Source organism: Leptidea sinapis, chromosome 12 (assembly GCF_905404315.1).
Source record: "Leptidea sinapis chromosome 12, ilLepSina1.1, whole genome shotgun sequence".
NCBI classification, from domain to species: domain Eukaryota; kingdom Metazoa; phylum Arthropoda; class Insecta; order Lepidoptera; family Pieridae; genus Leptidea; species Leptidea sinapis.
Window position 1 is genome coordinate 15164398 of NC_066276.1, and position 27241 is coordinate 15191638.

The 27241-nt window shown below is 35.4% G+C and overlaps 1 protein-coding gene across 1 annotated transcript; it reads right to left on the reverse strand.

Annotated features, from left to right (window-relative positions):
• Window positions 1–311: 311 nt before the first annotated feature.
• LOC126967280 (SOX domain-containing protein dichaete-like) lies at window positions 312–1678 on the reverse strand. Its single transcript, XM_050811756.1, has one exon. The coding sequence runs from the start codon at window positions 1589–1591 to the stop codon at window positions 857–859; it is 735 nt and encodes a 244-aa protein (XP_050667713.1). The 5' UTR covers window positions 1592–1678; the 3' UTR covers window positions 312–856.
• Between the last annotated feature and the right edge of the window lie 25563 nt (window positions 1679–27241).

A 27241-nucleotide genomic window follows, 5' to 3' on the forward strand; every position in this document is an offset into this window, starting at 1 on the left:
ACTAGTTCACTTACTCTAAGTTCATTTCAACCAAATTTAAGTCCTTAATTACGTAATTAAGTTAGTAAATAAAATAAATACTTCTTAAGCATTTACTTATAAAATATCTGAAATATTACTTTAGTGTAACACAAAACTTTATCTTTATTTTATTTAAAATAAAGTAAATATATTGTTTTCAATTTAATTATTACCAATTTACATTCAGATCCCTAAATAATCGATAGCACAGAATTTAAATACTTTAAAGTTGTGCGGAATTATTTTTGCTAGAATTGTAGAGAAAGAAAACAAGATATTTAAAATAAAAACAATTTAGTTTATTTCATATGGTGTTAACAAACATTCTCCTTAATAATTCTATAATACATCGTTGGTACTGACATCGGTTTACAATAACACTAATATATACAACAGTGACGCTCTATTCACATACAAATCTAATTTACAATCTTTACAATGTCCCAATAAATAAATCAAGCATCTCCATGAAGTCTGAAAACAATAAAACTTAACAAACGAATGTTAAATGCGGTGAAACTTAATCCGGAAAGCGTCAGTCTTAACGACGTCTCTTAAGTTACGAAGTTATCTCTATTTGGTACCAATCTCACTTCTTACAGACGAACCTTCTTGCGAGTAACTAAACAAACAAAATCACAGTTACATTATAACTACGCCGTTACCTCATTCGACATGTCTACTCCTCAACATATATACATCCTCGGACACGAGACACACTATATCATTTAACTAATCGTAATCTAAAAAAACAATAAATAATCGTTCATATTAAATGTCTTCTATCACTTTGTTCACTGGTGCTTCCGAAAATTCATGGAAGACCCGGTGGCCTTCAATATATCACGGACACAGGCCGCCTGAGCTGGTCATCATGTGGACTGTGCTGGTTTGGAGTAGCGGGAGAGACGGGAGAAGGCGGTGCTACTCCGTACTGGTGAAACAACGGTGATGAGAAATGCTTTGGTGGTGCTGGCGTGGTGTAAAGTGATGAATAAAACGATGACACGACTGCCGCCGCTGATGATGCCGTCGGCATCTTCTCCGCCGTCGGAGCCATTAGTTTCGAGAACTGCAAGTGGTCCAGTTGATGTGGGAAGTATGGAGGAACTGCAGGATACGACAGAGCTTCTAAATGTCCCACATTCGGTGCTGGCCCTGCAAAGTATGGCAGCGGGAAGCTCGGGAACGCTCCGGCACCTGGCGCGCCTCCGGCTGTTGGTGGTTTTGGCTTCCTCCTCGGCCTGTATTTGTAGTCGGGGTGCTCCTTCATGTGCAACGCACGAAGTCGCTTCGCTTCGTCAATGAACGGTCTCTTCTGCATTTCAGACAGTAACTTCCACTCTGCACCGAGACGCTTCGATATCTCAGAATTGTGCATCTTCGGGTTGTCCTTAGCAATCTGCCGGCGCTGCAGCCGCGACCACACCATGAAGGCGTTCATCGGCCTCTTGATGTGGCCTTCAGATTGCGGCGAGGAAGCCGGCAGCGGCTGCGGAGCGCTCGCGTACTCCGGGATCATACCGGGATGCATGGTGAACGCGTACGGATGATGACTGAGTGTCGACATGATTCAGATGAACAGTGAACACAATTAAAACATTAGCTGTATGGCACAAGGTGATTGAGCACTGGTAAGACGATTGTTTCGCGTCGAAGTCGGGATAGAAACTGAAGGTACCGTGCGGTGTCCGCGAGGGTATCGAATGCGAGGGGGGCGCGGTTTAGGGCGGGTTGCCGGCCACCAATGGAGGCATAGAGAGTACAGCCTGCGTCCCACCTTGCGCCTGCTACCGTCCCTTTCCCCCACACAATACCACGTGTATTCGTCTCACTCGGAACAATACCCCACACGGCACAAGGGTACAGCTGTTTCGAGGCATATCGCGTCGACACAACTTTATGCATGATATAACCGCTGTTGTAGAAACGAGCTTTGCTTCACACTTGTACACCGAAGTTTTCTTTAGTGCTTCAATCAAACATTTTTATTGCTACTTATTGGAGTTTATGATACACATTGATGTTTTTCACGAAATATTTTTATATTCGTTATTATGAGTGACATGGAACGAGACACTTAGTTGGTGTTGCTCGTACCAGTTTCTGTTACGAATGTTATTCTTTATTATACTACGTAATAATCTATCTAACTCTGTTCTTTGATAAACTGTTTTATTTGTATCATGTTTTGATCGTATAACGTACCTAAGTCTAATCTTTATAAAGTTTATAATGCTTTGCAGCTTTGACAGCTTCAAATTAAAATAAAATAATATCTAGTTTAAAAAATGTAAAAAACACGCTTATATTAAATTTAAATTAAATTCTATTTGTTATTCGAAATATTCCTAATATTAGATAAATCGGTTAAAGGTAATGGTTGACAATTAAAAATTACATCAAGTCCTGCCTTATCGACGATAAATGAAAATTGCATATTGAAAATCAAATTAGTGTATTGTCTTCGTTCCTCGATAAATCTACGAAGTTTGAACGATATCTGGCCGTTTAAAGTGGGTCAAAATCGCACCCAAATGAGTCGGTTACAAACAAACATAGGTACAGGTAAAGCTAATAAAAAGCGAGTAATAATAAATTCGAAATTGATACATTTTAGATTTCAGACTTTACTTATGAAAAACTTGCATAATCGTAATGAGTTCATTATTATAGTCATTTGACAGCTGATTTTTTTTTATGACAATAAGGGACGAGACGAGCAGGATGTTCAGCTGATTGTAATTGATACGCCCTACCCATTACAATGCAGTGCCGTTCAGTATTCTTGAAAAACCCAAAAATTCTGAGCGGCACTACAATTGCGCTCGTCACCTTGAGACATAAGATGTTAAGTCTCATTTGCCCTGTAATATCGCTAGCTACGGCGCTCTTCTGACCGAAATACATTTATATTTACACATTACTGCTTCACGGCAGAAATAGGCGCAAAATAGTTAGTTAATATGCCATTATTATTATAAAAATCGATGCGATAATAATAATTCCCTATTAGTAAAGTTGATCCATTGTGGGTTAAAATACTTACATTATCTATAATATACTAATAAACACACTCACGCGATATATTTACCTCCAGGAACTTTTATATACAATACTTTACGTTATCTATACATCTATAGGTACTGTATATAAATAAAATGGGAGTGTCTGTTTGCAATATTGATATAAACGTTTTTTAATACATGTATATGAATATATATTCGGTACCTACGTACACCAAAATAACATTTTTTTTAATTTTTGTCTGTCTGTTTGTACCGGCTAATCTCTGAAATGGCTGCACCGATTTTGACGGGACTTTTATTGGCAGGTAGCTGATGTAACTTAGGCTTAGTTTATTTTAGAAAAATTCTTTTATTTTAGATAAATGAAGTAATGCTGCAATGTCCAAGAAACGGTCTAACTCTAAATGTAATTTATATGGCAAAACAACGTTTGCTGGGTAATTATTTATAAATTTTAAGGACGCGTTCTCAAAACAGAGAGGTATCGAATCGCACTACTACACTGACACCGCTCAAACACATACACGTACTTAAAGTTAATTGCGGGAATCAAACGAATTTGATACTTTAGCAAGTTTGAATTTTATTTTTTTAATACCTATGTATTTTTGATAATTGGTTGATGTATTCTTTTAGTAGTTAAATATTAGAATTTTAGATGGCAATTCTGTCGCATAACGTCGTGTGCAGTAAACGCAGTTTTTTTAAATCCAAGATGGCCGCTTTCGAAAAATTATGATTTCAACAATATGGGTATCGTATCCGAGGTTATCGAGGGTGCAGAGAACAATTAGATAGGTCTTTCAAAAACAAATTTTGAGATTTAATAATTAGATTGGTAACGGAATGTGTTTTGTACATATTGTGAGTGAAAAGTCGAAACGTAAATATTTATATATTTAGGTAATGAAGAATTAATTTAGCATGAGGGATATTGTTAGACAGACCTTTTATAAGATAATTTAAGTTTATGAATGAATTCTAATTTTGACAATGTAAATGACACCCATGAAGAAAATTTTGTAGATTTCATAGGCGCCATCATGGATTTCGATTTAGGCCCGTTATTGTTGTCCCCAAAATCCATGAAAATGACACCCATGATAAGAAGTTGGTAAATTTCATAGTCGCCATCTTGAATTTCGATTTTGACCCGATATTCGATATTGTTGACCCCAAAAACCATGAAAATGACACCCATGTAAAGAAGTTGATAAGTTTCATAGGCTTTTATGTAAAAGGCATTAATTATTTTCTCAAAATTGATTCCTTTAGAATTCTTTTTGATGTCATTTCTAATAACTAGTAGATACTACTACCGCTTCGGAAACAAATGGCGCTCTGAGAGAGAAGAAGCGGCGCAAGAAACTCTCCCAGCATTCTTTTTTTGCGCTCTTTTCAATAAAAATATAGAATATTGTACAGTCATTTCTATCGCTATAAAATAATCACAATCTAGTCCCAGGCGATCATTTAGATATTCAGCAGTGGAGTAATAGGATTTACGACAGAGCGATTTTTTTATAAGACATTTAAATTTATTTATTTATATGTGTATAGAACATCATTGGGTTTTATAGCTGATTTATTGATGTCTTATGGATATATTTTATTTTGTTTAAAAGGTCAAAGTAATGACTTATCTAGTATTTATTCAAACCTATTGTTATTTTACTTATAAGAAAATTTTTTCCGATTACTTACCAATGTTATGATATTATGATTTAATGTTATGTTATTAATATTTTCCTTAAATTGAGAAGTGTATTAGTTACTAACAGATTTAATTTTATTTTTTGTATATATATATATACTTATATAAATTTATTGCCAATGTTTATGGTAGCAGTAGACTTGGGGGATTATAAATATATAAATATTTAATTCTCAAAGTCTGTGTCTCGGTGTCTAGAGAATACCAGCGTTGAGAAGTAAAATTCCCAACATAATGCTGACTAGACACCATTTTGGTTCTGTAATGTCCATAATATTGTTATTAGTGATGAGATTTCTGTATTTTTGAACCAAATAAAGTATTTAATTATTAATTAATATTATTAAAAAAAACATGAAAATGACACCCATGAAGCGAAGTTTGTAAATTTCACAGGCGCCATCTTGGATTTAGATTTTGATCCGATATTCGTCATTGTTGACCCCGAAAACCATGAAAATGACACCCATGAAGAGATGTTGGTAAATTTCATCGGTGCCATCTTGGATTTCGATTTTGACCCGATATTCGTTATTGTTGACCCCGAAAACCATGAAAATGGCACCCATGAAGAGAAGTTGGTAAATTTCATAGACGCCATCTTGGATTTCGATTTAGACCCGATATTCGTTATGGTTAACCCCGATAACCATGAAAATAACACCCATGAAGAGAAGATGGTAAAATTCATAGGCGCCATATTGGATTTCGATTTTGACCCGATATTCGTTATTGTTGACCCCGAAAACCATTAAAATGACACCCATGAAGAAAAGTTGCCAATTTTATAAGCGCCATCTTGGATTTCGATTAGACCTTATATCATATATATTCGTATTCCGGCAATCTTGACCAGATTGTCGGGCCATCTTGTGGGGGGCCTACCAACACTGCGTCTTCCGGTACGGGTTACCTGATGTCACCCTGAACACCAGAGGAATCATAATGTATACATACAGACTATTATCAGACTTTTTGGTACTTGGTGCTTATACCAAATATATAATTTTTCATGTAATAATTATATTTGAAAATCTGAGTTTATCTCTTAAATTTCAACCAAATGAGCTAACAGAATGTCATCTAAGCTTAAACTAATATTATAAAGAGGAAACATTGTATGTATGTTTGTAATGTTTTCACACAAAAACTACTGGACCGATTTCAAAAACTCTTTCGCCATTTGAAAGCTGCATCTTTACTTAGTGTAATTAATTGTTATCAATATTCAAATTTAAAATAACATATTATTATTTAACTTCACGGCCAATAATGAGGAGTTCTTATATACGGATAACAACTCCTTGTTACAGTACCTATCTACGCGAGAGAAACCGCGCGTCATTGCTACTAATTTATATCTTAATACGATGTAGTACCCAATAGGATAATAATTCATATTATTTTGTGAGCACAAAACCATTAAAAAACGTCACAAAAATAAAGAATAATACAGAAATAGCGCGGAGCAAGACTACAATATGTATCACTTACTGCAAAACTCGTTATTTCAAACATTTCACGCTGGTTATATTTTTTTAAAAAGGGCCACCATAAAATTATTTCAAAACAATTACTCTTACTATTGAGAACTAATTTTATAACATACTAAGCGACATCATTTGAAAAATCAATTCTTTTCGTACGTAATAAGCAGTGATTTAGACTGGCAAAAATTCTGCAGCTACCCAAGACAACTCATTGTCTATGAAAATGTTCCAAGAAGCGTGCGCATTTAATAATGCTATAAAATAATTATTATAAATCTAAGAAATATTTCTCCAGTTACCGGGCTTTTGTTTAGTGAAATTGCATTTTTTTTATTATTAAATGCCATTATAGGCCTCACAAATAAAATTGGTATAAAGTTATACTTGAGAATAATCCAAGAAATATAAATCAACCATAAGCAAACTAACTATTTGTAAACATTTAACCTTAGATTAATGATTGGTCTCCGCTGCGCTCCAACAAGATAGCGCAGGCAAAGTGTGGCAAGTAACACTACACCCGTAGGCATACTCGAGCCAGTCCCGTGTGGGACTAGACCCGATGTAGGATTCCTATTAGTACCTAAGCCTTCTTATTGTATAACATAGTTCTTCGATAATTTTGCATAATTCGGATATTTTACAAAAAAAAAGTCAGACAGCTTAAGACAACTTACAATCCCGAGGACCTAGACTCTACGCATCCAGAGCAATAAAATTGTCTATTCCGTGCTTATTACCACTACCAGAATGTACAGTGAAATGAAAAATATGATAACCTCAATTGTAGAACATAATATAATAACGAATGACTTTAATAAATATTCTCCACTAGTATTATTCATTAAGGAGTTGAAATTTGACCTTATTAGAATTAATTATATTATATTATTAAATGAACAGTACAACGTTGAAGGTAGGTAGCGCCATCTCTTGGTGGCATCACATAAGCGTGGAGTAATATTTTCGTACAATTTGTTGCAATTAACATTAAAATAATATCATGATTATTATGATTATATCTTGAAATAAACGGGAAAGTTATACTTATACACGTACAACATATTTTGAAAGTACTTACTTATATAATATGCAAATATTACAGATTCAATCTTCATCCTTACGGGCATTTAAAAAAAATACTTACCTATTTTGTTATATTAAATACACATTTTAAACGCACACCTATCTATTTTTAATTGAGACAGCTAACCTGGGATTATTACGGGCTATAAACTAATGAAAGCATTGTTCTATAGCACAGTACCTGCACAAAGGCTTCGTCGCCTTCACTTACTGGTAAGACAAAGGAAATTAAGCGGTTTATGACAAACTAACAGTATTACAAACACTTTTGACATGTGCCGCCCTATTTATCAAGAAATTCACAAAGATTTTACAACTACTTTTATAATATTAGTACCCGTTAAAGCTGTGAAAGGGAACAATGACAGACAATGTTATTGTTTTATGGTAACTTTCAATACTTAAGCACCGGTCATAGTAATTATTATTAAATTAAAAACTTTTTTTACAACTGACAAAAACATAATAATAATAACGGCACGCATCGTGCGAAAGTGCCTCAGTCTGTCGCCCTAACCACCGGCGGAATTGTCGTGAACTAACGCCGGCGGGACTCTATTTTTTATATTTATATTTGTAATATTGTTTTTTATAAATATGTTAAATTGTAATAAAGAGAATAATAATAATATATTTATTTGCAAAAAACATAGTATACAATGGTGTTTAAATTTAAATAAATAATAAGAGCTTACATGTTTTGCCAGCACTATTCCTAGCATGCAAATATTCAAACCGATACAATATATAAACATAACCGATCTTTCTCGTCATTGATTACTACTAGCGCCATCTATTCTATTTAATACGCACTATATTACAGTTTATTCCAAAGCTAGGTTATCGAGGTAGTACTTAGATAATTTATACGTCTAGATCTAGATCTAGTCTCTTGCTGTTAGACAACTGATAAAACAGGCCAGGTTTAATACTTTAGTGTGCGTGACAAGCTACGTCATAAATGTTAGGGTGCGTGCAAGCAATGCACAATAGAAGTTAACTCTAAACTCAATTTTTTTCGACGTTTTCACAGCTGTCTAGATGTATAAATGATTTAAGGTGCTGATGAGGATTTATTAGTAAATTGGTCTTTTTGGCATTTATTTATTTAACATTATACCAGGAGAGTTCCAAACAGAAATGCAAATATCCGAAGAGACGACCGCAAGCATTTGTTCCATATTTCGTGGCCGACCAGACAAATCACTACATTCGCAGACATGTAGAACCTCTTATACTCGTATTGCACGGCAAATTTATCTTAATATCGTTATATATACTAAATTAACAATATCTTGAGTTGACTCCACGAATGGCTGTGCTGACCTAGCATTTAACTAATATTGGTCTGTATTTTAAATTCTACTTACTTCCAGAGACATTCGCAAGTACCTAATTCGCAATAAAGCTTTATATAACAACAAATGATATAAAAGGCATAAAAGGCAAAAAAAGAATTTTAAAAGAAGCAATTTTGAGGAGATACATAAATGTCTTTTATAAAAACAATTTTAAAAGTTTGACGAGCATTTTTTTACCGGGCTCTAATTCCATCTATGTATGTTGTGACCTATGGTTCTGTTTTAAATTATGATCACCTCGTGAAAAGTGAGTTCCGCTTCTCCGCTGTTAGCTATGACGAATCAAAGATCAAACCATTTATCATTTTGGCTTTCAAAGTCGCCAGACAAATAGACAATTATAAACTTATAAGTCACAACAATATCCATTGGCAACGTGAAATCATAGACTAGAGATTGTTGCCAAAGAATTAATTTAAAATCTTAGAAGAACATTCATTAGAAAACAGTCATAAACATATAGTACATTATAGGTATTTTTTGTAAGGTTATATTTCTAAGACGTTCGTTCAATGCTTAGATTCTATCTATTCGTCTAGATAGACTGTGACAGCTGTGAAAACATCGAAAAAATTAAGTTTATAATTAACATCTATTTTGAGATGTACCTACATGACACTCGTGATTTGTATGACACTTTGTGTGTGTAAGACGTAGCTTACAACGCACATTAAACTAATAATCCTGGCCTGTTTTTATCAGTCTATCATTCTATCGATTATTACCTAACAGCAAGAGATAGTCTAGTCAAGACGTATAAATTATCTAAGTATGTTTAAAATTATTTTAATTTAAATACATTTTGTTTTACGGTCTAATAAAATCCTCTGGGCGCTTCCATCACCCCAGTAGCCCTTAAATTAAAAACAAGAGAAAAAATAAATTAATCACGAAATTAAAATATAACAAACAGCGATATATAATAGTGACGCACCTAATTACTTACTTCGCCACAACGACAATGAGAGAGGGCGTCTGTGAGGCACAACACTAGCTACATACTCCATCCCTCTCCGATTGTATTGTAAATATGAGATGTAAAATGAAGAGCTAGTTAGTTTTTCGCTCGCAATGAGAACAAAGCGACGCTGCCTTATTTGCCCTATCTTTTCCTATTTTAATTTACTCAAATTTCCCTTGACACCTCACTGTACATACCATTAAAGTTTTTTTAGGGCCCGTTGCGTTTTCTGTTACCGTTTAGTTAGCTAAACCACGTTTTAGTAGATTAGTTACGATTTTTTGAAGTGATTTATATCTAGTAATGGCAATACGAGAATGGCAACATTTATTTATTTATTATGATTACTTGATCTTACACTAAACATTAAATAATTAATAATAACTTGTAACTTTTGAAGAGTAACATTTATAAAAAGTGTATACAGCATTCACGACACAAAAACAACAACAATTTATTAAAAAAAATATTGAGAATTAAATAAAAAAATTAAAAATTTATAACATTAGAATAGATATAAACCTGGAACCTTAATTTAATGTTAACAATCCATGGCCATATTGTACATTTTACTATTTATTTTAATATAATTGATTATTTAGATGCTCACAATATTATCTCTCACCTAATTACTTATGAATTGTAAAAAAAGATGTCCTCTGCCATTATTACCGTTTTCTATATAAAGTATAGCTATTAATTACCAGTAAACAAAAAATAAGAAAACTTTAATAGTAAGTTAACGCACATGTCATGAATGATTAGGTTACATGAGTGTTAACCTAGGTTTAGGCCGCGGTAATCAGCTTGGTGGAAACGGCTCGCGTTGTGTACAGGACTCTATTATATTTCAGCTAGAATGCTCTGCGTTAATGGTTTTCAATGATAATACATTGTGGAGTCCGCCTCGCGTCTCGTGGAGGGCAATCTCAATAATGTACCCATTGTTTATAACTCACATATATTTTTTCTCAACATTATCCAATTAAGTTAATGCAAGCCTTTGGGGAAATATTGTGTAGTGCTTGAAGTTTATGTGTCTTGGTCTGGACCACTGTACGTCAGACTCACATATTTTTTCAGTTAAATAATCAAATAATTGAAGGCTGCTTTGCTGAATTTCTAGGTTATGTTTATTATGATAATTAGCTAGGAAGATAAAGTACACTTTTTATATTTTCAACCCTGTTTTAAATAGTGTTTGTATTAAATTGTAATTGATGATGTCTTCCAATCTAAACAAAAAAGATAGTATTTTCGTTATAACTATGACCTACAAACACTGCGTCTTCAGGTACCTAGTCGCTATTCGAGGACTTAAGGCGACACTTAATGCCAGCGACCTTGAGCGATATGAGTTCACTGCTGCCGGCCCGCCATCTATGTAACAAAGCCAATATTTTTAAAATTCTTGGGTGGAAAACAGTTTATATGCTTACAATCCTCGTTATTCACTACTAATCTGAATAAATGAACCTACACAAAAAAGTACAAGCTATAAGAATAACTTTGTATGTAGATATAAGTATGCTCTACTGCCTAGACAATGTTAGGCTTGTGCAAAATAAGTCGAAGACTCTTTGATTATCAATTTTATTAAAGTTACTGCTCACTCTATCCATTTTTTTATGGAAAAGGAGGACAAATGAGCGTACGGGTCGCCTGGTGTTAAGTGATCACCGCCGCCCACATTCTCTTGCAACACCAGAGGAATCACAGGAGCGTTGCCGGCCTTTAAGGAAGGTGTACGCGCTTTTTTTGAAGGTACCCATGTCGTATCGAAACACCGCACAAGTAAGTTCATTCCACAGCTTTGTAGTACGTGGAAGAAAGCTCCTTGAAAACTGCACTGTGGAGGACCGCCATGTGTGGCCAGATGGTGGGTATGGTATCCTAACTCTATTCTGAAAGAAAGTAAAAAGCAACTGAGATTGAAGTCTCCTCGATCGTAAGACTCGACCAGTTTTTGGCGAGTCAACATGTCCTGAGGATTTCCGTATAGAGGCGAAACACGTGTCGAATTGTTTACAAACAAATATTGGTGGAATTAACACTAAAGAAAACTTAAATCATTTGTATATTTATTAAGTATACTTAAGACTTTAAAGTAGTAAAAGTAAGTAAAAATTACTTTAAAGTAACTTGACTTGACATCTATTATCACCTCTTCGGAAAGACCCAAAAACAATTATAGTAATTAAAACTTTCTGTTTGTTTTTTACACACAGATTATTAGAAATAATTTGAATTCCACAATAATTTTTGGAACGACACATTTCGAAATGTCCCGAAGTCATTTAATCTTGAACATAAACAAACGAACAATGCGCAAACAATGATAGCTTCTATTCGAAGAACAAATCTTTTAACAATTGTTTAAACAATCGGCCCATATAAAATTTATGCCACTCAGAATTTTTGGATTTTTCAAGAATCCTGTGTTGCACTAAATTGTAATGGGCAGGACGTATCTATTACCATCAGCTGAACGTCATGCTCGTCTCGTCCCTATTTTTCATTAAAAACAAAAGTCTCATTTGTCCAGTAACTTCACTAGCTACGGCACCCATCAGACCGAAACACAGTTATGTTTACAAATTAATGCTTCACGGAAGAAATAGGCGCCGTCAGGGTACGCATAAACTAACTTGGCATCCTGTGCAAAGGAGCCTGCCACTGGTATTAATTAATAATTATTAAATTAAGAAATTTGTTCGTTATTGCGTAGTCTTGTGAAACAAATAATTATCACTTCCACTCTGCGATGATTTTCTCAAGAGAATCAATTCTCTCTATAAGAGGAGGGAATTCCTCCAGTTTTAATTTCTGATCCGCTGAAAATCAGTGCTGTTTCATATCTATGGCCGTGTCACAGATAATCCTGAGTCGGTGACCTCCACACTGCACCTGACATTTCCTGCACTGCACAGGAACTCTCTAATATTAAATCAATTACTATTTAATTATGTTCTTTTTGGTTTGTCTGTGACTGTGAGTTTTGTGAAATAAATGTTTTTTTTTCTTTTTTTCTTATTTGAACGAGGATTTAGATGACCAGCCCTTAGATCATACGTCTTAACTTCTATTTTGAGCAATGCAGGCACACTAACACAAAGTGACATACAAATCGCCAGTGTACAACGTAGCTTATCACGCACACTAAATTAATAAAGATGGTCTGTTTTCATCAGTTGTCTAGCAGTAAGAGGCTCTATCTATACGTATAACTTATCTTAAAGGACCGACCCATATCAGCTTTAATGGTAATTAAAAAAAGGCTTGCGAAAACTGGAAACTTTACCAGTGGGAGGCTCCTTTGCACAGGATGCCGGCTAAATTATGGGTACCACAACAGCGCCTATTTTGGACGTGAAGCAGTAATGTGTAAAGATTATTGGGTTTCGGTCTGAAGGGCGCCGTAGCTAGTAAATTACTGGGTAAATGAGACTTAAAATCTTATGTCTCAAGGTGACGAAAGCAATTGTATTGCCGCTCAGAATTTTTGTTTTTTTTTGTGTTTTTCAAGAATCCTGAGCGGTACTGCATTGTAATGGGCGGGGCGTATCAATTACCATCAAGTAAACGTCCTGCTCGTCTCGTCCCTTATTTTCACAAAAAAAACTGGAAAACTTTCAGGTTTTCGACATCAATTAGAATTTAACACAAGTCAAGTATTTGGCGAAACTCCCATGTTACAAGGAGAACTCCCAACTAATTATAACAAAATAAATATAAGTTAATTACAAAGTTAGCAGTGACTCTTCACACTTGTAATAATTTTTACGCGAGCGAACTTTCTAATTAACCCGACAAACTACAAATACTTGCATCGAGGGAGCCAAGAAGCGTTACTTCAATAAACTATACACCAGTTATTCTGGTACGCGAAATACAACTTTACTTATATATATTTAAAACATTAATTTTATGTTGCAAATGTTGTTTTGCACATACTTCGTTAAGCAAAAATTGGCTTTATTACATTGTAGTAAGACTTAGGTTTGCTTGTAGTAATTTTTAGTGTAGGGTTGTCAAGAACAAGTTCATTATGCACTTAGACAATTAGTGTACGCCCGCGGCCAGCTCAGTCATTGTCAGCCCTGAGCCTTTCCGTTCTCGCGCCTTCCTTGTTTCTATTTGATTATGCTCATTAGAGAGTAAGATTTGTATGAGTTCTAAGAGACATTCTGTTAAAAGTTTTTCAAAAGTTATACAGAAATAATTAACCATAATGACCTTAATAGGACAAGGCAGCGGACGGGCGAAAGGGTAAATCATAATATTATTGTCTTTAACATCAGAATTTACAGAATTACTGTATTAAAGAAACAACGAAAGAATTTTTTTGTTCAAGGTACTACAAAAAAACTATGCACAAAATATAACATTACTAGCTGACCCGGCAAACGTTGTTTTGCCATATAAATAACAGCCATGTGTTATTCTGGTATGTAAGCTATATTATTGTAAAGTTTCATCAAAATCCTTTCGGTAGTTTTTGCGTTACAGAAATTCAAACATACATCCAGACATACAAACTTTCACATTTATAATATTAATAGGATATCGTCAGCTAATGAATAAAAACATTATTTAAATCGTACGTAAAGATTAAACGTAACATAACGTATTCATGTTATATGACGCCTTAAAATGTTGCACAATTTTTATGACTGCTCATTTCAAATAGGCATATTTATCAACATTAATGATCGTCTCCAACATCACATCTCAAATGAATCAATCCTTTGCCTTTCTCACCCCAAAATTATCAACGTTCAATTCTACATAGAAAATAGAGAAAACAATTGCTCGTATCAGTCTATTCTTAGTTTTGATACCCATTCTTCTTTTCTTCCATATCATGTTGTTTGGTCGGGACATATTAGGGTCTTTTGTTATTCCAATTCTCCTTTTTTATCTCGGAGACATAGCTGCCATTTTTGTTGATTTGGGAGTCCAAGTATATGTAGTGGTCAACGTTATTGATGCTAAGAATGTTGCAGATGGCATTTGTTAGCTTTTCGGCACAATCAACTATCACCCTATTAGTTTTGCTCTGTTCACTGATCGATCTTGCCAATTTCTGTCTCAAGTCGTTGGAACAGCTCACTTATCTACAATGGAATATTGATCACCACAAGAAAGATGTCGTCGGTATATCGGATTTGATAGTCTCTTGCCACCTATAGGAAAGTCCTCTTTCAGTTTTCTATTGTCTTTCGAATAACGTACTCTTCATATATTATAAAAAGTGCAGGGGACAAGATGCAACCCTGTTCCACTCCTCACCTCCTCTACCTTATAATTATTTTATGTAACTACTAGCTGATCCAGCAAACGTTGTATTGCCGATATTAAAATCGCGATACAAAAGTAACTGTTGATCGTAGATAGGTGAAAATTCGAAGTTGTGTGTATTTTTTAAGGCTGACTCATAATCAAACAAATTTAAAAACAAATGTCAAAAAAAAAAATCGTGTGGACCACCCTTAACATTTAGGGGGATGAAAAATAGATGTCCGATTTTCAGACCTACCCAATATGCACTACAAATTTCATGAGAATCGGTCAAGCCGTTTCGGAGGAGTTCAATGTTTAACACCATGACACGAGAATTTTATATATTAGATTTCACACATATTTTAGCAAGCGGTATTCACCTTAAAAGGTAATGCATTTAGTAATAAGATAAATTTAGCATAATTATAAATGTAATGCTGTTATTACCATTGGTGAATCTAAATAAATAAATACCCTGACTTCTTCTTGTAGTTTCAACATAATGGAGCATTCATTGTCTATTCTGATGAACGAAAACTTTTCATATATTAGATACACCAAACCTTACGAACTAATTAGCTACAAGTATTGTTAATTACTTTTTGGTTATAAAAAGGGGACAGTGATGTGCACAATTCCACCATACATTATTTTGTTATATCTCAGAGGGCTTCGACGGTCTCGTTGAAAGCTCCCAGATGGCTTATTTTTTCCGACAACTCCAAAAAATTTCGTTAATATGTACAAAAATGTGTACGAAAACTTATCAAATTATATACTAAAACCTTCCTTAAAAACCACACTAGCCATTGGTGAAAACAGTACAGTCGTGGGTTCGAGTCCCGCATCGTTTATAAAATTTTGTTTTTCAAATTTTATTTGTGTATTAATCCTAAAAGTGAGGGTTATAACTTTAAAAACATAATAAATCGTTTAAATTGGTATGCTACTCTCAAATTGCCTCGTGTTTCGACTTAGGTAACTACAAACCATAAATTTTATATTTATTATCTCTATGGAAGAGAAAATAAACGAGCGTACGGATCACCTGAGTTTAAGTGATCACCACCGTACACATTGTCTTGCAACACCAGAGGTGTGAGCATTACCCGGCTTTGAAAAAGGCATGCGCGAAACACCGCACAAGGAAGATCCTTTTTAAGAAAAATATTTAATAAACAAAATTCAAAAGACCTCCGTAGACAAACATTTGGAATAAATTTAAACATAATAAAGAAATATATATAGCTGTTCCTGCATTTCCAAAATTGTAACAGAAATGCGCACTTCACAGGCAAATTATTCAACGTTAGAAATATCTAACATATTGCTGGAAATTCACGGCTGTGGCAGATCTGACCGCGAGTTATCCGGCCATGCGAGAACCGGATACACCCGGCCCGATCCGGTCACCGCCGGCTGATCCGGTTAACGGATCAACGCCGTGTTTCACGCTGACTGACTGTGGAGTCGGGGAACTTACTGGTTTATATCGAGGTAGTTTCAATAAGTGATGTCCATGTTCTGTCTTCATACATAGATTATATAGGTACATATGCATTCATTTATACTGGCTGTTTCCTGCGGTTCCACCTGTGAGATATTTCTGTCATAACAAACCTATAGCGGCTTATGTGTAAGATAAAGGCATATTATGTTATCCAGGACTTTTAACCGCAACTGCAAATCGATCTTTGCATAGTATATTTTAGAGTATTTTTTAACTAGTCATATATATTATTTTACTTCAATACTTATTTTCTTCTTTGTTGTATTCAAATTTGGAACGCGTTTATAACGATCGAAATATTATTTTATTTCCCGCCATTTCACATGTTTTTTTGAGGTTATTTATTATTAATGGAGTAAGGTGTTAAAGAAAATAAATTGCAGTGGTTGCCTTTCACAAAGTGAGTTTGGAGGTGTTGGTAATTTTCTAGAGACTTCAACAGCTATCTATCGTTAGATATACCAACACATCCTCTGTCGATAACCGTAAACAACCGCGTTTTGTTCAACATAAATCCTGTGAGAAAATCAAATATCGATTCCCGTTAGGACACTTTTAGTTAGTTAGTTTAGTTTAGTTCTTATTGTCGAAATACTACTGTATGTAAGTTGATACTTCTTTTAGAAAAAAGCATGACACTAATATTAAAAGCAATTCAATCTCATTAACACATTCACAATTAAAAGGGAATACAATTGTACACAGTGATTTTTTTAAATTTTAAATATAATTATTTTTTTTTAATTCGGGAAACAAACTGTACAACTTAATACACTAAAAAAATAAAACATTAAATATAAATCACTGACCAATAAAAGTTTCCACAAATAAAAAGTACATTTCTATGTATTTATTTATTCTTAAAGCGGGGAAATTAATTACAATTTAAAAGTACCTACTTGTACTATATATTGAATTGAAAATAAAAAAAATATTAATAGAAAATTATTAATAGTTTTAGTAATAATAACATACATTTTTAAGTTAATTAAGAGATGCAATATTATTTAATACAAATAAGAATAATTAAAACTAAGACATTTTCATTATTTGTTCAATCAACTTCTGTAACGAACCTGAAATTGAATAGAAGAATTAATAAAAGCTGTATTATATTTGCAACAATCATCCACAATAACCTCCACACGGGCCAACCCTCTACCAGTCACAATGGTAGTGACAGCTTACACTGCACACAGATCTCACCGCCGTCGTCACGCCCCCGCCGCTAATCACGGCGGTAATTACCAGCAACAGCAGTACGCGACAAAATTGCCTGTTTTCACACGAACTGATTACATGCTATATGACACGGTAGGTTTCCATTGTTATCCGATATTCTTATTGGACGAGCATTACAAATCTATGCCTGACATTAAGTTTTCTTATATGTCTGCAAAAAAAAAAACTAATGAAACACGGGAACTGTTGCAAATTTATTCATACCTAAAAAGTACAAATAAAAATTCAAACAAATTTTTATGAACAATGCGGGACTCGATCCTGCGACCGCTCTTACCATTTGAGTCAACCGTTCGAGTGACGTATCGTTCATAAAATCTTGTTGCATATGAATGTAATTAATCCCAGAAGTGAGCGTTATTACTTTTAAAACATAACAAATTGTTTAGATTTGCAAGAGCAACATCTCAAGGCAATTTCCTAATATGCAAATATTGAGCAGGCTATCAACTGTAATGTAGATCCCGTAGCTGAAGCGACAACCTGAGAGTTGAAGAAAGCATTCAAGATTTTATCAACGATACGTCACTCGAACGGTCAGCTCAGTTGTTAAGAGCGCTCGTACGGAACGCGAGAGGTCTTGAGTCCCGCATCATTCATAAAATTTTGTCTTAAATTTTTATTTGTGTAATAAATTTAATCCCAGAAGTGAGAGTTACCACTTAAAATATAACGATAAAGCAACTCGATACGATAAGTACTCGATAGTAGTAAGCTCGCAGCTTCATCCATGCTAAATTTAACATTTTTAATACCAATAGTATCCTATTATTACACTGGCCTGCAAAAGTAAGTATCACACTTTTCAAATTAATTTTTCTTAACTATAGAAGGTAGAGATTTAAGATTAAAAACGTTTTGTTGCAAATTTTATAGGCTTTAATTCTTAGAAACTAAAATTATACATTAGTAAAATTTTTAACTTAAAAAAGATAAAACAATGAAAAAAGACATTTTTAGTTTAGTGTAAAAAAATTCAACTAAAATGTATAACATGTTATTTAATTTTTAATAACTGGTATTGCCTCCTCGAGCTCTGATTACAGCTTCGAGCCGGTTTGGCATACTGAACACTAGGTTTCGGAGCCGATGTTGGGGAATATTCTCCCATTCTTCTACCAGGGCCTGCTTTAGTGCCCTGAGGGTAGTAAGTGGTGGTCTGCAATTTCTGACTAGCCTCCCAAGCTCATCCCAGGCGTGTTCAATCGGCTTGAGATCAAGACTTCTTGATGGCCAAGCCATCACGCTGATACCGACTTCCTGAATATACTCTTGTATATATGAGCCGTGTGTGGCCGGGCATTATCATGCATCAGCATCGATCCATCACCCATATTTGCTAAATACGGCCCTGCATACTCATTGAGAATCTCTTGAGCATATCTTTGCCCAGTGAGGGTGCCATTTTCTATGGCTACTAGCTCTGTGCGACCTTCTGAAGATGTGCCAGCCCATACATGTACACTGCCTCCACCGTATTGGACTCTTTCTGAGATGCAGGCTTGAAGGTATCGCTCATCAGGTCGCCTGTAAACACTGCGCCTTCCATCAGAAGTGTAAAGGGAGAATCGAGACTCATCTGCAAACAAAATTCTTGACGATTCTTCTTCATCCCACTGCATGTGTTCACGGGCGTATCGCAGTCTCGCTACTCGATGCTGTCTCTCGAGTTTTGGGCCACTCGCTGGTCTTCGGGGTTTCAAATTTGCTTCAGCAAGTCTTCTTCTCACTATACTGTCACTAATGTAGTCCCTCCGGGTCTGAAGTAGCTGTTGCTGGACTTCAACTGCATTTTGGTGGCGATTTCTTAACACAGTGGAAATAATATAAAGATCTTCTCGGGCACTGGTACACCTGGGTCTGCCATTATAAGGTCTCCTCAGATGGTGTCCAGTCTCTTCGTACCTTCGCTTTACCTTCTGGACCGTTCGTACCGTCACACCCACCATTCTTGCAGTGCGACGCATACTGATGCCTAGTTCCAGAAAAGCCATGATCCTAGCACATTCTTCAACTGAAAGAGGCATGATAAATAAATGTTATGTGCTTTTTAGCATAAATTTTTAAAACAAGACCCATCGATCTTGAAACAGAAAGAAAAATGTGAATGGTAAAATTGTAATTTGGAAACGTCCACTTTGAAAAAGGAATGGTTTTGTTTTTGAAGTTTTTTTTCAGCCAATTCTTAAAAGAAGGTTACCGACTATAAAGTTTTTATGTACAAAATTAAATTCTCTTTGGAGTCCTTTTTATTTCGAAAGTATATCTTGTGAACTTAAAACGTTATCCCCATTTTAAAAGTGTGATACTTACTTTTGAAGGCCAGTGTATATTACATTCAAAATATTTATGTAAAGAAAAGTGAGATTTGACAAAAATATGACTATTGGAATTAAAAGAGTTAACAAACTAGTTATTTTTTATGACAATAAGGGACGAGACGAGCAGGACGTTCAGCTGATACGCCCTGCCCATTACAATGCAGTTCCGCTCAGGATTCTTGAAAAATCCAATAATTCTGAGCGGCCCTACAATTGCGCTCGTCATCTTGAGACATAAGATGTTTAGTCTCATCTGCCCAGTAATTTCACTAGCTATAGCGCTCTTCAGACCGAAACACAGTAATATTTACACATTACTGCTTTACGGCAGAAATAGGCGCCGTTGTGGTACCCATAATCTAGCTGGCTTCCTGTGGAGGAGTTCTTCCAAAGGAGACTTTCCACTGTTACGAATAGGTTAGGATCTAACACATTCAAAATATTTTTATAAAGAAATGTGAGATTTGACAAGAATATGACTTTTGAAATTAAAAGAGTTAACAAACTAGTTTTGGGGACGCACCCAGTATTGCCTGTTTTTATTTTATCGTCTCGTGTCGGTCAATGGAAACGTACAGTTGGACAAATATATCGGAGGCAGACATTGTTACGGCCGTCCTTATTGTACTCGCCACCTAATTATGCTATTTGACATTTCATTCCAGTATTCACCTTAACACCGAAACAGAGAGATAATAAATTATTTTTTGACGTTTATCCACCATCACATCATAAACCACAAATTAAAATATCAATAAATAAATTATTACTACTCGCGTCTCCTTCACTTAAATATTTCTGTGCGACGGGAACGATGGCTGGTCTATGCGTCTACACGTCAACCAGTGCTGCTTATGGTGCCAGTTCGATCATATATATGATATTATGTATAAATATTTGTTATTTAAAACGCTTTTTAACGTTGAACTTGATTCATATTATATCGGATACAGCACCTTACAAACTAATTTATTAAATAAGTTTATTACAGGTATTGTAAAATATTTGATAACTATTTCATTTAAAAGAGTTACATATGGGTGCAAGAAACTCAGCGGGCTTTTTTTTTCATCTAAAAATATGTTTACAAAGTAATTTTGTACAATTTAAATAAATTTAATAGCCTGAGGGCGGTCTCTCCATTCGCAATCTGTGGTATCATTAAGAAAGTCATTTATGTTATAGTAACCTTTACCACACAAACTTTTTTAACAATTCTTTTGAATAACGTAATACTTTTGTTTTGAACATTTTCTGGGATCTTGTTGTAAAAGCATGTACATCGCCTCACAAAAGACTTACTAACTCGACTTAGTCGAGTAGTGGGCATTATAAGTTTATGTCTGTTCCTGGTATTAACATTATATTTTTCGTTAATTATATTTAATACTTATTCTAACTTATAGGTATGCACAACGTTGCATGTATTTATAATTGTAATTTTAGCAGTTTAGATAACTCGATATTATAAGGGTTCTAGAATATATTTCTTAAAATTGTCAATTGTATTAAAATTTATATCTCATCTTTACATATATTAATACGTTAAACAGATGAACGTGAAATTTAACAAAGTTAAAGTTTATATGATAAAGAAGTGCATGAATATATTTTCTTATATAAAACGTTATAAATAAATACATTAAATTAAAATATATATTACACACTCTGCTGCTTGAATGATACCCAGCATGTATGTGTAAAACCTTAGATTAAGGATTGGTCTCCGCTGCGCTCCAACTAGATACCGCAGGCGTAGTCGCAAAGTGCAGCTACTAATACTATGCCCAAGTTGGCGTACTCTACCCAGTCTCGTCACATTTTCAGTTGGGTAGTAAAAAACTTTGTCAAAATAATACTACAAAAACAATGAAAGACACTGGGATCACATATCATCAGTAAGTATTTTGTATTTTATTAATTTGAACATGAAGCGTATGTTACAAAATTTGAAACATGCCATTGAGTGTCAAGATGCCACGCACGCAAGCATCTAATAGTAATAAAAAAGCTATTGTTCTTAGGTAGTGCGGTATCTAGTTAGAGCACAATCTTTGACAAATAAACTCAATTAATTTTGATCAAATTTCAACCTTTCGGCGACTACTATTTACTATATTATCGTGATACCCTTCAATATAGAATACTCAATGGAATGCTCTGCCGTGAGGACGCCCGTTAAGAGATAACATAGCCAAACAGAAGGAATAGAATCCAACGTCCTTCACTTAAATACAACAAGAAACAAACTCACGTATCGTTCACAATACCTCTCACCATTCATGTAATGACCAGCTATCGCACGTCACATCTTGGATTAAATACAAAGTTTTCAAGCAGCGCCACTACAGACCTGGCCCCCATGTTATCAGATCCATATCAATGGGTTCTGCTGCACAAAAGATGTGGAAACAATACCAGAGTCGAGTGCCTCTCGATTGAACTGGACCCTTGGATTGTACTTGTGTACTTACATAAGTAATAATAGTCGTGAAATACTAGTATTTGGCGGGATATATATATTTTTTTTTATGAAAATAAGGGACGAGACGAGCATGACAGTTAATAGTAATTGATACGCCCTGCCCATTACAATGCAATTCGCTCAGGATTGTTTATCAGGAGCGTTCATCACTTTGAGACATTAGATGTTAAGTCTCATTTGCCCAGTATTTTCACTAGCTAGAGCGCCCTTCATGCCGAAATACAGTAATGTTTACACATTACTGCTTCACGGCAGAAATAGGCGCCGTTGTGGTACCCATAATCTAGCCGGCATCCTGTGCAAAGGAGCACACTGGTATATTTACTAATTCAAAAGGCTTACCCATAGCCTAACATTAATTAGCTTGTTTAATAAACATTGACATATCTTCGCATCAAATAAACAACTTTGCGTCATCTATACCTACTACTATCGGCCGTTCCCAATATTCAGTCTATCTCTTACTTGAGATAAAAATCGTAACTATCGTTGACTTTTCTGTCCCAATAAACTTATCGACGGTAACTCACCTTATCTGTACACGCCGTCTGTCAATGGGGCGATGTACAGCTTACCAGCTATAGAATTTTGTATGGAAATTGCATTTCACGTGTCCCAATATAAAGTGATAAGAATGACTTATCGGGTATATTGGGACAGCTTCAGATTATTGACAGCTAATTACTGACAGTAGAACTTAGTAAATTATCTCTATTTGTAGATAGTATATTGGGAACGGCCGTAAGACATCTATATAGATGTGAACAATTTTAGAAGTGAATTCTTACGATGTGATCCGACACTCAAATTTGATAACTTGGAGCTGTCTTTGTATTAAAACCTTCTTTAAGACAATATTGTTCTTTCCACAAATGTAAAATAGTCAAATTTTATGATTCATATTCGTGCTACTTCTCACCAACACAAATTCTACGATACATAACATTTGTCTTTTTATCTGTATGTATGTATGTAGTAGAGGAGGACGAAGTAAAAAGAGGAGGGTACGGGTCACCTGATGTTAAGTGATCACCGTCACTGACATTCTCCAGCAATACCAGAGGAATCGCTAGAGCATTGCCGGCGTTTTAGGAAGTTCTAAAATCGAGACTATGCTTTGCAAAGTCTCGGAATGGGGCCGACAAAATTTAGTCCAATTCAACCCCAGGAAGACACAAGTTTTTGCTTTCCCCTCTAAAGAGTCTCTCTTTTGTCGTATCCTCTCGATTCGAGATCTTTCCTCTAGCACTCTAACAGCCACAGCCTGTATCGGCTTACTTGGCGTCGATATATTGAGCGACGTTCTGTCGTCGCTTGGAAGGGAAGGACAAACTTGCCTTGCCAAAAGAGTTTGGTGTACTCAGTAAGGCGATACAGTACTTCACTATAAGCCACCGCCTACAACAATATAAGGCGCAAATTCGGCCTGACATGGTTGGCATCACTGTTCTCACCTCTGGGCGGGCACTGCCCAGTACCAGCTTTTTTCGTTTGACCGCATACAACGAAGATCGGCTCCAATCATCGACGATGAAGTCATCTCCGATCGGGTTGATTCTTTGGCGTTGGGTAGAGATGGGGGTTCTCTCTGCATCTTCTACCGCATTTATCACGGGGAGTGCTCAGAGGAGCTGTTCGGGTTGATTCCACTGGACGAATTCGACCACCGGACATTACGGTAAAATGTAAGATACCACCATCACGACCACCCCGCATCACGTTGTCGTCTGGCAGTCCACAACCGCGCGTTTTGCAAGAAATTTCTTGCCTCGCACAGTAGGTAACTTTGTGGAATCAATTACCGGCTACTGTTTTCACGAACCTTAAATATTTTACTTTGTTTTTTTTTAAATACGAAGGGCAATTTTTTTATCGCAGAGGAGGACCAACGAGCGTACGGGTCGTCTGATATTAAGTCTTCACCACATTCTCTTGCAACACCACACAGGAATCTGGACTCATCAGGAATCACAGGAGCATGAAGAAGGTGTCCACACAAACACGCCTGTGAAGCGTACCCACCCATGTCGTATCGTCCCGGAAACACCGCACAAGGAAGCTCATTCTACTGCTTTATTTTACCTGCAAGAAAGTTCCTTGAAAACCGCACTGTGGAGGATCGCCACACATCGAGATGGTGGTGATGATAACCTAATTTGTGGCGTGTCGTACAAAGGTGGAATTCGGCGGCAAGAATCAGGTGGAACACCTCTTTGGAACACTTCCCGTGATAAATGCGGTAGAAGACACACAATGAAGCTACACGCATGAATGATATCTTGACTTTAATAATTTTTTATAGTAAGTATATCAAATTATAATTTTGTGTGTAATGGCTAAATAACTTTAAGCTATTGTAAGACCAAATTTGTACCAAATCTATTTAACAGCAAATAAATAAATTTGAATATGAATACTTCTGTATGCTACGCCAAGTGATCTGCCTTCCTGTGGAAATCTGCCTTCCGAACGAGCTGTAAAAATGAAAAATAACACATTTCAAGTGCAATTTCGGGTTTGTTTTTTAGGTATATTACCTATGAAATAAAATATTTTTGTTCCGTTCACAGAGCACTGGATCTCCGACAGTTCGAGCAACTCTGCGTTGCACGTGGTCAAATGGTTCGAGCTAATAAGCTTTATCTGTACTGTTCCAAGCTATTATAATAATATGATTCGTAAGTTTTCCTCCAAGTTCCACGTTTCCGTTTGTTCCGTCCATTCGCTCACGTCCGGTCGGTGACTTCACATCGGGGTGCAAATCGAATCATTTCGCCTAATTGAGTCGTAATCTCTGCCGCCACACCCCGCCACCGTGAGACTGATCGCCGCTGCCAATACTTATCTGTAGGGTGACAATGAGTTCGCTTTATAAGTAATATATAATAAACTAGCTTTTACCGGCGAAGTCGCCTCACTTTGCAAACAATACACATACAAACTGCTGTGGTTAATACATTTTTAATACATACATTGTTAATACATATTTACTACCAACTATGGAACTCTCATCCACCATTTTTTTCTACGCACAGGTCGAAAATTTAAAAACACTAAAAAATATTTATTTATTTCTTATCAAGTGTGTAAATGGTGTATGTTAGTGAACAACCCTAACGGCTGGACCGATTTTTCAAATTTAAGACGTGTATACAGGACAACAGTCTGTCGGGTCCACTAGTACCTATATATATAAAATTCTCGTGTCATGGTGTTAAACTTTGAACTCCTCCGAAGCGGCTTGACCGATTCTCATGAAATTTTAAGTGCATATTGGGTAGGTCTGAGACCACCTATTTTTCATCCCCCTAAATGTTATGGGTGGTCCACATGATTTTTTTTTTAAATTTGTTTGATTATGAGTCAGCATTAAAAAATACATACAAATTCAAATTTTCACCCATCTACGATCAACAGTTACTTTTGTATCGCGATTTTAATATCGGCAATACAACGATAGTGTTTTCGTTTAAAGCTCCCAGACGGCTTATTTTTCCGACATCTCCAACAAATACCGTTTATATATTCAAAAATATGCACAAAAACTTAACAAATTATATACTTAAACCTTCCTCGAGAACCACGCTATCCATTGGTGAAAACAGCAAGAAAATCAGTGCAATAGTTTTTGAATTTATCGCGATCAGACAGACAGACAGACGCGGTGGAGGACTTTGTTTTATATTATGTAGTGATAAATAATAGAGGTAAACCATTTGTCTTTAGAGTGTGTATATGTGAGAGAGAGTATATGTTAGAAAGAAATATATTTATATGCAAAAAAAATAGTATTTTCAATTTACACAGAAGACTATAACCAAACTAAATAAAGTAATGTATTACACACACATATATATTTATTAATAGTGTGATACCAGCAACTTGACTAAAATTTTTCTATAGCATTTGATAATATAGCATAGTAGATATTGGTGACTTTGTTTTTCTGAAAGTTTATTTGTTGCTTAAAGGAGCCTAAATTATACAGAATATACTAAAATTTAAACAATTATAAACGCAATTGAGGTTAACAGTTTACCTCTATTTTGAGCAATGCACGCACACTTACATAAACTGACACACATATCGCGAGTGTAAGACGTAGCTTGTTACGCACACTAAGTAATAAACCTGGCCTGTTTTTCTCGGTTTTCTTTTTTTTATAAAAATAAGCGAAGAGACGAGTTGGACGTTCAGCTGATGGTTATTGATACACCCTGCTCATTACAATGCAGTGCCGCTCAGGATTCTTGAAAAACCCAAATATTCCGAGCGGCACTACAATTGCGCTCGTCACCTTGAGACTTAAGGTATCAGAGGCATAAGTCCCATTTGCCCAGTAATTTCACTATCTACGGCGCCCTTCTGACCGAAACATAATAATGTTTACACATTACTGCTTCACGGTAGAAATAGGCGCCGATGTGGTACCCATAATCTAGCCGGCATCCTGTGCAAAGGAGTCTCCCACCGGTAGTTCTGTAGCAACAAGAGACTGTATCTAGATGTATAAATTATCTTAGCGAAAAATTTTAGTTTTCAATATTTTATTAAAAATTTAATCATTACATAATCTTAATATATATAAATTACGTGACACGTTGTTTGTCCGCGATGGACTAATGAACGGATATAAATGGGGATTACTTCATGGAGTGCAGTTTAGACCAACTTGAGAGATAGGATACTTTTTATTTCGATTTGGGACCCATAATTATTTTTATTTTCAATATTTGTT

Coding starts and splice junctions, on each gene's coding strand:
- LOC126967280 (XM_050811756.1), bottom strand. CDS start 1,591: ATGTCGACACTCAGTCATCATCCGTACGCGTTCACCATGCATCCCGGT.